Source organism: Mus caroli, chromosome 17, assembly GCF_900094665.2.
Source record: "Mus caroli chromosome 17, CAROLI_EIJ_v1.1, whole genome shotgun sequence".
Lineage (NCBI taxonomy): Eukaryota > Metazoa > Chordata > Mammalia > Rodentia > Muridae > Mus > Mus caroli.
Genome location: NC_034586.1, coordinates 70224342 through 70241697, shown reverse-complemented (window position 1 = coordinate 70241697; position 17356 = coordinate 70224342). Strand labels below are relative to the sequence as shown.

The window sequence follows — 17356 nt, the reverse complement described above, 5'->3', positions numbered from 1 at the left end:
TTTAGAATGTATACATGTACACAGTATCAGATGGTAGCAAATGTGGTTGCTATAATCCCAGGACTTGGGAGACAGAGGCAGGTAGATGATCTCTGTGAGTTCAAAACCAGTCTCATTTACATAGTTAGTTCCAGACCAGCGGGAGCTGCACTGAGAATCCCTATCTCAAAATAAACATTTATTTATTTATTTATTTATTTATTTAACAAATAAAGAAACAAAATATATCACATATCACCTTCCTACTTACTTTCTATATTGGTGGAAGAAACTTCTTGACAACAGTAACGTAAGGAAGGAAGTCCCAGGGTACATCTGCTGTGATGGGAGAGCCATGGTGGAGAAGCTGGAGATGCTTTCTGGTCACACACTGCTGGGCCTGGCTCCCTGGCTCCGTTTTATTCAGGGCCAGTTTTCTTACCTTAATTAACCTAATCTAGATACTCTCTCATAGATAAACCCAAAGGCTTCTTTCCATGTAGATGAGATTTAAACATCATAGCACCTATAAATATGTATAATTTTCTGTGCCAATTTAAAAGTGTGTATATATATATGTATATACACACATATATATTATACATATTAAATATATATACAAAATCCCTAAGCATAGAACTCAGGATAGTAAAAAATGTAGAAGACGCTTATAAAAACTATAAAATATAACTGAGAGGAATTAACAAAGTCGAACAATTTAAAGTATTTTCAAAGAAATGTAATAAAATGTATTAGATAAGTTATCTAGTCATATGAAAAAGAATTGTCTATACACTGTCAAAATTAGTTGCATAATTAAAGGGTAATAGCTACAGCGATGAAAGACTAATCAAGCATTAGTAAAAGTTTTTTAAAAATCTTAACTTAAAATTAGGTGATATAATTCAATTTTCATTTTACTGCCTGACATGAGTTTTTAAAAATTAGTTTCTCAGACTAGACAGGTCTATAGGCCTAATTCCCAGGGATCTGCTGCCCTCTTATGGCGTTTGAGAGCACTGCACACATGTCATGCCTATACACATAAAAATAACAGCCTATCAAGTGACTTCTTTTGTGATTGGGTTACCTCACTCAGGATGATATCCTCTAGATATATCCATTTGCCTAAGAATTTCATAAATTCATTGTTTTTAATAGCTGAGTAGTACTCCATTGTGTAAATGTACCACATTTTCTGTATCCATTCCTCTGTTGAGGGACATCTGGGCTCTTTCCAGCTTCTGGCTATTATAAATAAGGCTGCTATGAACATAGTGGAGCATGTGTCCTTCTTACCAGTTGGAACACCTTCTGGATATATGCTCAGGAGAGGTATTGTGGGATCCTCCGGTAGTACTATGTCCAATTTTCTGAGGAACCGCCAGATTGACTTCCAGAGTGGTTGTACAAGCTTGCAATCCCACCAGCAATGGAGGAGTGTTCCTCTTTCTCCACATCCTTGCCACCATCTGCTGTCACCTGAATTTTTGATCTTAGCCATTCTGACTGGTGTGAGGTAGAATCTCAAGGTTGTAGATTGTAGACTCCGTGTTGATATCGCTAGAAATGAGGACCTAGTCAACCAATAGAGGAACTGTCTGAACCAACTGGGTACTGATGTCTCTGGGAATGCCAGCCTGTGTCCTTGTTTAAATTAACAAAGAGCACTATAACACGCAAAAAAGAAAAGAAAAGAAAAGAAAAGAAAAGAAAAGAAAGGAAGAAAAGAAGTCACTTGATATGCACTCACTGATAAATGGATATTAGCCCAGAAACCTAGAATACCCAAGATACAACTTCCAAAACACAAGAAAATCAAGAAGAAAGCTCGACGTGGTGGCGCATGACTTTGATCCCAGCACTCAGGAGGCAGAGGCAGGTGGATTTCTGAGTCTGAGGCCAGCCTGGTCTACAGAGTGAGTTCCAGGACAGCCAGGGCTACAAAGAGAAACCCTGTCTCGAAAAACAAAAAACAAAACAAAACAAAAAACAAAACAAAACAAAACCCAAAAAAAGAAAGAAAGAAAATCAAGAAGAAGGAAGACCAACCCGTGGATACTTCATTCCTCCCTAGAATAGGGAACAAAATACTCATGGAAGGAGTTGCAGAGATAAAATTTGGAGCTAAGATGAAAGGATGGGCCATCCAGAGGCTGCCCCACCCAGGGGTCTATCCCATAATCAGCCACCAAACCCAGACACTATTGCATATGCCAGAAAGATTTTGCTGAAAGGACCCTGTTATAGCTGTCTCATATAAGGCTATACCAGTGCCTGGCAAATACAGAAGTGGATGCTCACAGTCATCTATAGGATGAAACACAGGGCCCCCAATGGAGAAGCTAGAGAATGTACCCAAGGAGCTGAAGGGGTCTGCAACCCTATAGGTGGAACAACAATATGAACTAACCAGTACCCCCAGAGCTCGTGTCTCTAGCTACATATGTAGCAGAAGATGGCCTAGTTGGCCATCATTGGGAAGAGAGGCCCTTGGTCTAGCAAACTTTATATGCCCCAGTACAGGGGAACACCAGGGCCAAGAAGTGGGAGTGAGTGGGTAGGGGAGAAGAGTGGGAGAGGGTATAGGAGACTTTGAGATATCATTTGAAATGTAAATGAAGAAAATATCTAAAAAAAAATTTTTAAAAATAACAGCCAGGGAGTGGGGGTGCACACCTATAATCTTAGCGCTTGGGAGGTAGAGACAGGTGGATTTTTGAGTTCGAGGCCAGCCTGGTCTACAGAGTGAGTTCCAGGACAGCCAGGGCTATACAGAGAAGCCCCTGTCTTGAGAAACAACAACAACAAAACAAAACAAAACAAACAAACAAACAAATAAATCTTACAAAAAAGAGAAATAGTTTATATATATATATATATAGCATGTTTAAATTTTAAGTTTACATGTATTTATTCATGTGGGGTACATTTGTGAAGATCTGAGAACAACTTGAGGGAGTTGGTCCTCTACATTCACAGTGTAGATTTTGGAGCTCTAACTCCGATAGTCAGGCTTGATGCGAGCACCTCCTCCTCAGCCGTTTCGCTGGCCTTGACCATCTTAAAATTGAAATTTCAATGTTATTTGTTAGGTCCTTTTAATATCCCATGCCAACTTACAAACATTTGTATTTCAGAAGGAAACCATGGAACATGAAATAAGCAGATTTAAAATGAAAAATAATTCAGAAACTACTAGGAAAAACTCTAAATATAACTTAGTATGTGAATGGCAGAAACAAATGACAGTTTTTGGATTAGAAATGATGAAGTTAATTGGATTGAAGGCTCATGCCTTTGACTATAGCACATGGAAGGCCTCTAGAGCCCGGTGGATCTCTGAGTTTGAGGCCATACTGGTGATATAGTGAGTTCTATTACAGCCAAAGCTACACTGTGAGGCCTTGTCTTTAAAAAAATAGACAAGCAAACAAACAAACAAAAAAAAAAAATGAAGGGCAGCTTTCATTTACACTGTTCCCATTTGCTGAGATAACATCTATATTATAACAACCACAAAACATCTTGTATTCATACATACACAGACACACACCACACACACATAAATACATACATGGACATACGACACATACACAAACATATACACACACCTCAAACACATAGACACAGAGATACCACACATATAAAGACATACACATACCACATGCATACATACACACCTCACACACAAGCAAACCATACATATACAAACATACTCCACACACAAACACACACACACACACACACACACACACCTCAAACACATAGACCCAGACACACCAGACAGACATACACAAGCACACCACATATACACAGAAACACACCACATACACACAAACCACAGACACACCACAAACACATAGACATACAACCACATACATACACTACACACACAGACACACAGACATACCACACACACACACACACACACACACACACACTCATACTTGGGACAGGGTCTTGTGCAGGGTCTTTGAACTTGCTATTAAGATGAAGATCATTTTTAACTTCTATTTGCTTGATGGTTAAACACAATTCAATTTTGAGTTCTTGGAAGACAAGGCCCTTATCCCTTATCTTGGTGTTTGCTTGATGCTTATATTTAGTATATATAACTAGAAAGGGGTGAGTTTATAGAGACAGAAAACACCTCCACAAAACTAACACTCTCTGACTTCAATTTCTTCTCCTCTTGAACTGAAGTTGGGTCCTCTGCAAGATCTGGCCGAGCTTTAACTAACCAGCCATCGCTATAGACCCTGTCAGTCTAATTTGCCTCAAGTCTGTAAAAGAAAAAAAAAAAAGGCAAATACAGTGTTTTTTCTTTATTATTTGAATTCTATGATTCTAGTTCTAGAACCTCTAACTGTAGAGAGGATTAGCTCTGTGGAGGTGTTTGCTGTCTCCATAAACTCACCCCTTTCAAGTCATATACACGAAGTATAAGCATCAAACAAACACCAAGATAATGATATGGGCCTTGCCTTTAAAGAACTCAACATTTAATTGTGTTTAACCATCCAGAAAACAGAAGAGAAATGGGGTAAGTGCCTCTGTAAGACTTCTCCAGGCAGATGAGGGGTGCTTCTGAACTGATCGTGGAGCATTTAATCCAAACAAGAGTTAATATTTGATCACACTGTGAACCCAGAGGTTGTGCTATTTACTGAAGATACCTTGTGGTGTGGCTCAACCCTTATCATACACCTTTAATTCCAAATGATGAAGGTAAAGTTAGTTTGTAGAAAGAAGCACCCATGTTTGAAAGTGATGTCTAATTGAGTGGCAGACAAAGTGATGAATCAGAGAAAGATTTGACAGGAGAGGATATGCCCAACTCTCAGAGAGAGAGGAAAGAGAGGTTACTTAAGAGAGAGCAGTGGAGAGAGAAAGGGGGTGGGGAGGAAGCTACTTAAGGGGCAGTACAAAAAAAAAAAGGAAGAGGAAGTTTTACTGGGACAGTTATAGAGAGACAGGTTGCAGAGAGAGAACAAGCCAGATACAGGTAAAGACAGAAAATAACAGAGAAGGAGAAGGAGCCAGAAAATTAGAACAGATTGCTAGAGTTTGTTTGAAGCCAAGCAGAGCAAAACTCAGAGGCCGAGAAGAGAAGCCAAATTGAATCAGTCATCTTGGAGAAGAGTTTGAGCTAGAGGGGCTGAGTTGAACCAGCCAGCCAGAGCTCAGAAAGAATAAGAAAGGGCGAGCTTATTCAGCAGTTATTCTTAGAGGCAGAAAGCATTCTGGACCTAGATTAGATTGTACAGAGGCTGGGAGCTTCCAGGACTAGGCCTAGGTTAGCAGAAACAGGTATGGGGCCTCTGAGAGGACAGTTACATCAGGTGAATAAAAGTTTCTTTTACAGTTGACAGTCTGGGCTAGGGAAATGGCTCTGTGGGTAACGTGTGTGACACAATCATGTGGATGTGCTTTCTGACTCCCAGTATCTGTCTGTGCAAAAAGCCCAATAGGTGGTCTGATGCAAGGCACAGATAGGAGGGTTCTGGGGTTCTTGCTGGCCTGCCAGTCTAGTCAACTGTTAAGTTCCAGATTCAGTGAAGGACCTTCTTTCAAAAACCAAGGTGGTGGAGGGGCTAGAGACGTTGCTCAGTGGTAAGAGTACTTCCTGTGTAACCATGAGAACCAGGGTTTGGAGGGTCTGGAGAGATGGCTCAATGGTTAAGAGCATGGCATGCTCTTCCATAGGCCCCAAGCTCAATTCTCAACAGCTCCATGGCAGCCCCCAACTGACTGTTCAGTTTCGTGGGATCCAGTGCCCTCTTCTGGCCTTCACGGTAACCTGGTATGCAAATGACTCCACAGACATACATATGAATCACTTATATACATAACATAATTTAAAAAAAATCCAAAAATATTCAAACGTTTAAAAATCTTTTTAAAAATAAGGTTGAGAGCTAGATAGAAATAGAAAAGTAACTAACATTGACATTTAACCTTCACTCGTGCACCCAACAACAGACACAGACATACATGCACACTAACCGTAGTGTCCTTTTATTAGTTTGCAACCTTGAATTCATGGCAACTTTAATGCCCCAGTCTCCCAAATGATGAGATTACAAGATTATATACATCACCATACCCAGGTTTTGTGTGTGTGTGTGTTTTGAGACAGGGTTTCTCTGTGTAGCCCTGGCTGTCCTGGACCTCGCTCCGTAGACCAGGCTGACCTCTTCCTCCCTAGTGCTGGGATTAAAGGTGTGCACCACAGCCACCATTCAACTGGTTTAGGGGCTTTTAAAGGCACTTGCTAAACAATTTTGAAGTCAGGAATTCAGGTCCCAGCACCCACATGATAAGTCAGGGTTGGTCTCATGCACGGATGTAACCCCAGACCCAGAGGAAGCTGAGACAGAGTGATCTGGGGCATCCTCATTGACAGCCTAACTGAAAACCTTGAGCTTGCAGTTTAAAGAGAGACCCTGTCTCAGAGGAACAAGTCTGAGAAGTAGCAGAGAAGGACACACAACATTCTCCTCTGTCCTCAGTGCGTGTGCACACACATACTACACTCATACACACGTACACAAACATACTCATACGTAACAGGCAAACAGATATTAAACCAGTTGCTGAAAGGGCCTTGGATTTGGCACAGAACAAACCCAGACACCAAATTCTCAGCATAAAGGAGTTTTATTCCCTGACAGCGGTGGGTGTTTCTGCAGAAGTGTTTTTTTTTTTTTGAAGATTTATTTATTTAGTTAGTTTATATGAGTACAACATTACTTTCTTCAGACATACCAGAAGAAGCTATCAGATCCCCATTACAGATGGTTGTGAGCCACCATGTGGTTGCTGGGAATTGAACTCAGGACCTCTGGAAGAGCAGTCAGTGTTCTTAACCGCTGAGCCATCTCTCCAGCCCGGGAGTGGTTTTTAAGGAGAAAGGGGAGAGTCTGTGCTAGGTTCTGCTGGGAAGTCCTGATTGGACATGTTAGCCAGTGTAGCCAAATAATGGGTTTTGATGGATAGACACCGCTATTTTGACATCTGGACCTTGGAGTTTTAGCCAGGCATAAAGATGTAGCCAAAAAAGGGAGTAGATCTTGGGAGCTAGCTTCAGGAATGTAATCTAACAGCTTGGCAAGGGAGAGTGAAGAGGGGTGGGCAAGACCTGATGGTGTCATGCTTGCAATGTTTGGGCCTGTTAGAAAGTCCTGATGTGTAGCCCTGGCTGTCCTGTAACTTGCTCCGTAGACAAGGCTGGCCTCCAATTCAAGAGATCTATCCACTTCTGCCTCCTAGTGTGCTGGGATTAAAGGCACGAGCCACCATGTCCAGCAATTAGGTATGACTGCTTTAATTTCAGTATTGAGGCTGAGGCAAGCTGCTTGCCGTTGGTTCAAGGCCAGCCTGGGAGATGTAATGAGTTCCAAGACGGCCTGAACTATATAAGGAGACCCTGTCTCAAAAACAAACCTCCCAACAGAAAATTTTTTTTTTTAAAGATTTATTTATTTATTATATGTAAGTACACTGTAGCTGTCTTCAGACACTCCAGAAGAGGGCGCCAGATCTCGTTACGGATGGTTGTGAGCCACCATGTGGTTGCTGGGATTTGAACTCCCAACATAAAATTTTAAGTGGTGGCTCTCAATTTCCAGAATTTTGTGCAGATGTAGGATAACATTTGATATTATTTTTCCCTCTTGCAAAAGATTTCATTTCTGCCTCAAATTGAAATGCAAAATCCTCCCAGTGCTGTGTGGTAGCTCTCACCAATCACAATATGATCAAATATTAAAAATGTACCCATCAACCGGGCGTGGTGGTGCACGCCTTGATCCCAGCACTCAGGAGGCAGAGGCAGGCGGATTTCTGAGTTCTCTGTATTCAAAGCATTCCAATTTTCCCTGTTGTTTGCCATTTGTTTTAAGAAGAAGGAGGCAGGGGCTGGAGAGATGGCTCAGCAGTTAAGAGCACTGACTGGTTCAAATCACAACCATCCGTAATGAGATCTGATGCCCTTTTCTGGGGTGTCTGAAGACAGCTACAGTGTACTTAAATAAAATAAATAAATAGATCTTAAAAAATATAAAATAGCCAGGCGTGGTGGAACATGCCTTTAATCCCAGCACTCGGGAGGCAGAGGCAGGTGGATTTCTGAGTTCGAGGCCAGTCTGGTCTACATAGTGAATTCCAGGACAGCCAGGGCTATACAGAGAAACCCTGTCTTGAAAAGCCAAAAATTATATATATATATATATATACATATATATATATATACATATATATATACACATATACATATATATATGTATGTATATATATATAAAAAGAAAGAGGCCAGCAGGCAGGCAGACAGACTCTCAACAGGCTTAGACTGCTTCACTGGAGCATTGAGGGCCCCACGTTTTCCTGTGGGATGAAGGCTGTGGGCATTTAGAGGGGCTAGGGACTCGTGTGTGCACCCACACAACATATTGTACCATTGAGAAGGTACAACTCTGCTTTGTGGTTTGAAGTCAGGTGGTTTGCTTTTGATACCAGGCATACTGAATGGTCAGGCTGGGGCCCAACAATTCTTTTTTTTTTTTTTTTTTTTAAAGAAGTCTCTTCTTTTTCTTTTTAAAGATTTATTTATTATTATACATAAGTACACTGTAGCTGTCCTCAGATGCACTAGAAGAGGGCATCAGATCTCATTACAGGTGGTTGTGAGCCACCATGTGGTTGCTGGGATTTGAACTCTGGACCTTCGGAAGAGCAGTCAGTGCTCTTACCCACTGAGTCATCTCGCCAGCCCCCAACAATTCTTTATTGCCCAGTAGAGCTTAGTTTCTCAAAACCCAAAGCTATTACTTAACATCTATAACTTGTAGGTAGGAAGCAGATTGTACATTTTAAGGTTCATTTCTAGTTATGTATACGTGTATAGCACATTTCTGTGTAAGTGCAAGTGAGTTCAAGTGCTCACAGAGGCCAGAAAAGAGTGTCAGATCCCCGGGAGTTCTGGGTGGTTGTTGGACTTCTGGTGTGTATGTGCTTGGGAACTGAACTCTGGAAGAGTAGTAAGTTTTTGGTTTTTTTTTTTTTTTTTTAAGTGGATAAACCATCTCTTCTCTCACCACCACACCAAGCACAAAAGCACTTTTTAAGTACATTAGGTGTGTGGGTTGTAGGAAAGTCTGGAAATCTTAGCTATAGGCAGTGTAGGAACAGCTGAAGGCTGCTGCTTCTTCTCCCCCTTCCCCTCCCCTTCTTTTTCTAGAGACAGGGTTTCTCTGTGTAGCCCTGGCTGTTCTGGAACTCTGTAGACCAGGCTGGCCTCGAACTCAGAAATCCGCCTGCCTCTGCCTCCCAAATGCTGGGATTAAAGGCATGCAGCACCACTGCCCTGCCAGCTGAAGGCTTCTTAGAAACATTTTGGTGTTAAACTCACTCTGTAGACCAGGCTGGCCTCGAACTCAGAAATCCGCCTGCCTCTGCCTCCTGAGTGCTGGGATTAAAGGCATGCAGCACCACTGCCCTGCCAGCTGAAGGCTTCTTAGAAACATTTTGGTGTAGCTTGGAGTATGAACATTCCAAGAAACTCACTAGTAAGAAGTATTAGTAAACAAGTTAGGTCCGGCCGGGCGTGGTGGCGCACGCCTTTAATCCCAGCACTAGGGAGGCAGAGGCAGGTGGATTTCTTAGTTCGAGGTCAGAGGCCAGCCTGGTCTTCAAAGTGAGTTCCAGGACAGTCAGGGCTACACAGAGAGACCCTGTCTCGAAAAACAAAAAACAAAAACAAACAAACAAAAAAAAAGTTAGGTCCCTGACCAAGGTGGGTATTAAATAGCTATTCAGGGAGCTAACTAGGTTCAAGACAACTAACTAGTGTCTCTAGACTTGCAGCATTCCAACATACCCTTGAAATCCTAATCCATCAACAGTTACAATAATTACAGGAAAGCAGGCTCTCCTGGAACTCCCGTTCAGGAAGCTCTGGCTGGTGTTTGACCCTCTTTACCTCAGTCAGCCGAATGCTGGGATTTCAGACACCTGGCTTTAAAATGTAAAAACAAGCAAACACAACCCAGGATAGAATCCATAATACTACAGCCTGGAAAGCCATTTCTTCTGTAGAAATTGAACCAAAATCCTTGGTTATCCCAGGCAAGCGCTCGACCATGAGCTGAACTCCTTATTCCTGGAAAGCAATTAAAAAAAAAACAAACAAACTAATCTAGACATAAATGTAGAATAGTGTGACCGTGGTATCCTCATAGACTGCAGGGCTTGAATAAAAGCCGCCCAAGAATTCCCAAACACTCCTCCTTGTCTCCCTTTGGCCTTAAAAAAATTATATATGTGTGTATGTATACGTATATATGCGTGTTTTGCCTGAAGGTGTGCGGAGCACACGCGTGCCTCGTGCCTGCGTAGATGAAAAGAGAGCGTCAGCTCCCCGGAACCGGAGTTAGGGATAGTTGCGAGCCACCACGTGGGCGGTGGAAACCAAACCTTAAGTCGCCTGTAAGATTAGCCAAGTAATCAACCGCCGGACGCCCTCCAGCCCCTAGTAAAGCCTGAGCAAGAATCGCTCAGCAAGTGAGTGGCCTCGGTTCCTCGGGGACCGTCGCTTTCAGGTGACACGAAGGACTGTCTAAAGGAGATAGATCTACGGCAGGGTGGAGCCGGCAGGTGGCCGGGCACCCCGCGCACCGCAGAGGCGTAGGCCCACTTAGGCGGGCTCGGGCACTCCTGCCCGCGGGGCCGCTCTGCGCAGGCGCGGCGGCAGCGCGACGTCCCTCACTTACGGCCGAAGCGGTTCGCGCTGTGAGTCGGTGGCGCCGTGCAGGGTACTTAGGAACCGACAGCCTTGGCGCGGGTAATCAGCTTCCCTGTCCTCCTCCTCCCACCGCTACATCCTTGGGACGACCTCCGAGCCTCGCGTTGCGACGAGGAGGGCCAGTCGGTGGCCCGACCCAGCCCGCGCGTCTGCTGCCCGCGGGGGTGAGGGGCGGGGTCCCGGGCTGGGCTGCACCGCACGGCGTCCTGGCGTCTTCCACTTGAAATCTCCCGGGTAACTAACTCGCGGCTCTTCTTGTTTTGCAAGACTGGTATCCGGTTGATTGCGGTTTGCAGGGTCCGCCATGGAGTCGGAGCAGATGCTGGAGGGACAGACACAGGTACCAGGAGGCCCTGGGTTCAGGGTGGCGGTGTGCGGGGAGGCAGCGCGGGACGGGCGGATGTCTCTCTCTGTGACCGTGTTTTGTTTTCTAGGTTGCAGAAAACCCTCACTCTGAGTACGGGCTCACAGACAGCGTTGAGGTAACTCGCTCAGTTCCTCTGCCGCATCTCTGGGTCTCTTGAGAGCTGGAGAAAACTTAGGATCGGTTTACTAGGCTACTCTGCACGAGGGAACACTTTGCTGCCGCGATCTCTCCGTAGTATCAGATTATAAGTGGCTTCTTTTTACTAGCATGCTAATACTTGGCTAAAAATAAAGGTGCTTTGTAAATGAAAGATTAGATCCCGGAACCAGAGCTGGGAAGGTTTGGTTAGGAAAATGGAGGCTTCCCAGAGAAAATTTGTGTGTGAATGGGAGACTCGAGGGATTAAGTTCTGGTTTTTAAAAAAAAAAGGTCGGGGGGGGGGGGGGGGGGAGGGCAGGACCACGTTTCCAAGTAGTTGTTGTACAAACAGGTGTTAGAATTTATTCAACACTGCCGTTTGTGAGATATATACCAGGCTAATTTGAATGTATCTTCAGCGCCAGAATGCTTAAAGTTGAGTAACTTGTTCAAGGTCAGCGGAAAGTAAGCTTAGACATGTTTTCTTTTTTATTTAATTATTATTATTACTTGTGCATGTGCACTAGTGTGTGGAGGTCAGAGGGCACCCTTACAGAGTAGGTTTTTTGCTTCCACCCTTAGGTGGGTTCTGGAGATGGAACTCAGGTTATGAGATGTGGGGGTAGCAAGCTCCTTACACACTGAGCAGTCCTGCCTGACCTAGAGCTGACTCTTACAAAAGGATTGCATTGTGTTTATATTTGTGTGATCTCTCTCTGTCTCTCTTTGCTTCTCTCTGTCTCTTTTTCTGTCTCTCTCTCCCTCCCTCCCTCCCTCCTCCCTGTGTTTATATGTATGTATATATATATATATATATATATATATATATATATATTTACTTTTTCTATTTTTTTCCCCCTGAGGTAGGGTTTCATTAGCTCTGGCTGTCCTGGAACTCACTATGTAAATCATGCTGGCCTTGAATTTACTGAGATTCACCAGCCTCCACCTCTTGGTGTTGGGAGTAAAGGCGTGTGCACCGAACCCGGTTTATATATTTCTTTTTACTGCTTTATGGGTGTTCTGCCTGGGTATATATGTACATCAGAAGGCTGGGACTTGAGCTTGGACAGTTGTGAGCTACCGTGTCTGCTGGGGATTGAATGAGGATCTCTCTCTCTCTCTCTCTCTCTCTCTCTCTGAGACAGGGTTTCTCTATGTAACCCTGGATGTCCTAGAACTCACTCTGTATACCAGGCTGACTTCAAGCACTCTCCTGCTATACTGGTGTTCTTAACCACACACACACCCCCTCCCCCAACTCCAGCTTTGGCTGTCTATATTTTTATTTATATTTCTTAGGCTTTTGAAATTCATTTTATGTGCTTGGTTATTGTGCCTACATCCGTATCTGTGCCCCATGTGCCTGCCTGGTGCCCACAGAGGCCAGAAGAGCATGCCTGATTCTCCCTGGAATTGGAGTTTCAGACAATTGTCGAACTACCCCGTGGGTGGTGGGAACCAAGCACTGGTCCTCTGTAAGAGCAGTCAGTGCTTCTAACTGCTGAGCCTTCTCTCCAGTCCTGTCGATAGTTTTTAAGTGCCCAGCTTTTTACATTTGGGTTCGGGATTTGAACTCAGGTCCTTATGCTTGCTTGGCAGAACAACTTATCTAATCCCCCAAGCCATCTCTCTAATCTTTTCACACAGTTATACGTTTTACACTTTGTGTATGTGTGGTCTTATGTATGTCTGTCGGTGTGCTGTGTGTGAGGCGAGGTGCACTTGTTTATTCGTGGTAAGGATTGAACCCAGGCTTTTGTATACGCTGGGCCTACGCTCTGCTGCTGAGCTATATCCCACCTCCAACCCATCCTAGTGTTCCTTTATTTTTGAATGGATTCCTGGACTTGGTTTAGTGTTTCATGAAATTTGGGGAAATTGTAGCCCTTGTTTAAACATTTTTGTCAGATTTATTTGTCCGTACTTTCCTCTGTCTTGATTTATTTTAGATCTCGATTTATTCTTTGACAGTTCCACACATGTGTGCAGTATATATATATATTTTTTTAGATTTATTTATTGATTATATGTAAGTACACTGTAGCTGTCTTCAGACACTCCAGAAGAGGGCGCCAGATCTCGTTATGGATGGTTGTTAGCCACCATGTGGTTGCTGGGATTTGAACTCTGGACCTTTGGAAGAGCAATCGGGTGCTCTTACCCACTGAGCCATGTCACCAGCCCTAGATATTTTTTTCAAACGGTCTTGAATGTTGTCCTAGAACATAGCTAAATGATTTTTTTTAAATAAAGTTGAATTCTTTTTTTAAAAATGATTTATTTTATGTATATGTGTACACTGTAACTGTCTTCAGACACACCAGAAGAGCATATCAGAGCCCATCACAGATGGTTGTGAGCCACCATGTGGTTGCTGGGAATCGAACTCAGGACCTCTGGAAGAGCACTCAACGCTCTTAACCACTGAGCCATCTTTTCAGCTCCTCTGTTTGACTTTTTAAGGCTTGCTTTGACCTTTGTCAGATGGGCCCAGACCAGCCTTTAGTTTAGGGCTGATTTTATCATTGACTGTTCTATCTAACGTTCCCTGTATTTTGAGTCTCTGCAGCTCTGGATCATGTGTTAGCTCAGGAAGTATTCCCTAGCCGTCCAGATAGTTTACCCTGGTCTCTGGTAGCCGTGAGCATAGATCCAGTTTCTTCCCGAGTATCTCTCCTGCCCACACAGCTTTCTGCCTTGGATTGTAGCTGCTTTGGTTTTCCACAGTTTTAGAACACTTCTCGAGTCAGGGTGGCTGCTAGGCTCTCTCTGTTCAGGTATCCTTTGCTACCTCCTGAAAGTTGTTGTCTAGGAGCAAGCAGGCAGGCAGTGACCACAGGGCTCTGTCTCTCTTTGTAGTAACCGTAGCACACCATAACAGTTCTTTGTACTCCTGAAGTTCAGCTCAGCTCTCTCCCTTTTTGCTGTTTCTGTAGCACATTGTAGTCTTTCTGTTTTCATGCTTGGAATATGCTCCTGTATTGTGTGCATGTTTGGGGCATGCTTTTATCGTGTGCATTTAGGTTAATCCACGATACTGACTTCTATTTTTCCTGTTGCTGTGGGCAAGCATCCTGACAGAAGCAACTTAAGGACAGAAGGGTTTATCTTGGTTTATAGTTTTGGGGTGCAGTCCATCACTGAGGGAAGGTCAGACTTGGGGAGCTGGAAGCAGGTGGTCATTTGTGTCCACAGCCAGGAAGAAGAGCAGGAGAAATGCTCCTGCCCAATCCAGCTGGGTTTTGTCTTTCTGTGCCATCCAGGACAGAAGCCGAGCAAAGGGTGCTGCTCTGCCCTCCTTCGTGGTGGGGTTTCCCTACCTCAGTTAACCTAAGCAAGATAATCCCTTATGGGCAAGCCCAGAGGGGAACTTAATCTAGACAATCCTTTACAGGTGCGCTTGGAGTCTTGTTTCCTACCTGATTCTAGATGCTGTCAAGTTGATAGTCAATACTAACTGTCACACTGACTTATCTAGAATTAAGCTTAGCAGTTTGTGCATGGTAAGCGCTCAGTAAATGCTTGAGTGAACTTGGTTAAGGAGGATATTAAAGGAAGTGTTTCTTTTTGCAATGATTTATTTAAACATTTTAATTTGTCTGAATTTGTGTGTGTGTGTGTGTGTGTGAGAGCATAGGTGCCTGTTAAGGTGTTAGGTCCTCCAGAGGCTGGAATGACAGGCATGGTGAGCTGCCTGATGTGCATGGGATTGGGGTCTGATGGAAGAGTACTAATGCCCACCCCAACAGAGTTTTTCTGTATAACAGTCCTGGGGGTCCTGGAACTCCCTTGTTTTTTGTTTTTTGTTTTTTAATTATTTCATTTATACCAGTACACTGTAGCTGTCTGCAGACACACCAGAAGAGGGTATTGGATCCCATTACAGATGGTTGTGAGCCACCATGTGGTTGCTGGGATTTGAACTCAGAACCTCTGGAAGAGCAAGCAGCCAATGCTTTTAACTCTCAAACTCCCTGGAACTCCCTTTGTAGATAGATCACAGATATCCACCTGCCTCGGCCTTCCGAGTGCTGTCAATAAAGGCACGTGCCTGGTGGGAGTGCTCACTCTTTAACTGCCAAGCCATTTCCCCAGCCCTCTTTTGAATTGTGTTTTACATTTTTAATTTTTTGTGATAGTTTCTGTGTGTAGCCCTGACTGCCCTGGAATTCACAGATGTCTACTTGCCTCTGGCTCCTGAGTGCTGGGATTAAAAACAGCCCAGCTCAATGCCCCATTTAAAAGATAGAGCTACTTGTAGCTGAGGCTAGCTTTGACCTCTCTATGTAGCTGAGAATAATGTTGAATTCCTGATTCTCCTGCCTCCACCTTCCAAGTGCTGGGTTCACAGGTATGTACTACCATGTCCAGTTAGTGCTTCAGTTGTACCCAGGACTTGGTGCATCCTAGAGACGTGCCACCTGCGTTATAGCCTGTCCCTTGGACTGCTGTTTCTTATTGGAGGCGTTCTAATAGCGCGTAAATGAGTAGCCCTTTTTGGGGTGAATATACAAAGACTTTGATAAGTTAGGACTGCGTCCTTTACTACAACTAAAACCAATTTGTTTTGAAATGAATTAACTTACTTTATATTATGTGTATGTGTGTGTACTTGAGTGCAAGTCTGTACCAAGGAGGCCAGAGGGCATCAGATCCCTTGAGACTAGAGTTAGAGGCATTTGTTAAGTCTCCATGTGAGTGCCAGGAACCAAATCCAGGTCTTCAAGAACTGCAGTCACCCTTAACCGCAGAGTCATCTCTCCAGCCCCAAGATGAAGTTCTTAAAGACAAAAAAATGTTTTTACTGTGTTTTTAGTTGTGTGTCTGTGCATATGCACGTGTAAAAATCATGGATCTTTGTTCAAAAAAATCACGTGTGCCAGGTGTGGTTGTACAGGCCAATAATTCAGCACCAGCACTTGGATTTGGAAGTTCAAGGTGAGGGCTGGGCATGGTGGCTCACACCTTTGGTCCCAGCACTTGGGAGGTAAAGGCTGGCAGATCTCTGAGTTTGGGGCTAGCCTGGTCTATATGTCAGTTCTGGGACAGCCAGGACTACATAAAGAAAAGAAAAGTGTGTGTGTGTGTGTGTGTGTGTGTGTGTGTGTGTGGTTTGGGGGGCGAGACTGCTGAGTGAAAACGTTTACATGAACTATAGGCACAGGAACTGGAGAGTTGGCAAGTGTTGGGAGCTGCTTTTGCAGAGGTCTGGTTCCCAGCATCTTCATGGCAGCTCACAGCTGTCCGTAATTCTAGTTCCAGGGGATCTGATGCCCTCTTCTGGCCTCTGTGGGCACTTGGTGCACCTATATTCATACAGGCAAAGTATGATACCCATAAAATAATAATAGAAAAGAAAGAAATTTAGGGATTGGCAAAAATTTCTTTTGGGGGAACCATCTGGTGTGGCTCTAGCTGTGGTTTGCCTTTCCTCTGGGAGTCCTTTTCAGTCCGTTCTTGTTTTGCTTTCCAAATAGTCTTTTCCTTAGGGATGGTACTCACGAATTGTTCTCTTACATCACTAGAGAATAGTTGAAAATGAGAAGATTAATGCAGAAAAGTCATCGAAACAGAAGGTGGATCTACAGTCCTTGCCCACCCGTGCCTACCTGGACCAGACAGTTGTGCCTATCTTATTACAGGGACTTGCTGTGCTCGCCAAGGAAAGGTGAGAGCGTGTCGCCTGTGAGAGGGAAGAGGTGACTCGGGGCTCCACACCCACAGCACCAGTGCTTGCAGATGGGGGTTTTGGCTATAATGTTTCGTTCAAGGATGTCAAACTTGTTATTTTTATTTTATAATTATATTTATATATGGTGAGTGTGTGTGTATGTGGGGTGTGTGGGGGTGTGTGGGTGTGGTGTGTTCGTGTTCTGTAGTAGACATATGGAAGTCAACTTTTGTCTTGTTCTCTTCTTCCACCATGTGGATCTTGGGGATTGAACTTAGTGGTAGCCAGCTTTACCTGCTGAGTCATCTCTCTGGTCCCACTGCTCCTAACTTTTATTAAGTAATTAATTTTATTAAGTAATTTTTTTGTTTTTCTTTTTCAAGACCAGGTTTCT

General features: G+C 43.8%; 1 protein-coding gene across 2 annotated transcripts in view; it reads left to right on the top strand.

Moving 5' to 3' along the window:
- The first annotated feature begins 4335 nt into the window (after positions 1–4335).
- Positions 4336–17356, top strand: part of Dpy30 (dpy-30 histone methyltransferase complex regulatory subunit) — a 20268-nt gene continuing 7247 nt past the window's right edge. Inside the window, exons 1-4 of one of the 2 annotated variants that reach the window (XM_021149226.1) lie at positions 4336–4525; positions 11051–11123; positions 11218–11265; positions 16817–16959. In XM_021149226.1, coding sequence (XP_021004885.1) covers positions 11088–11123; positions 11218–11265; positions 16817–16959 — 227 coding nt within the window. In that variant the 5' untranslated portion in view covers positions 4336–4525; positions 11051–11087. Of the gene's footprint in view, positions 4526–10714; positions 10823–11050; positions 11124–11217; positions 11266–16816; positions 16960–17356 lie in introns of those variants that run through there. The other variant, XM_021149225.2, reaches the window with a different exon arrangement.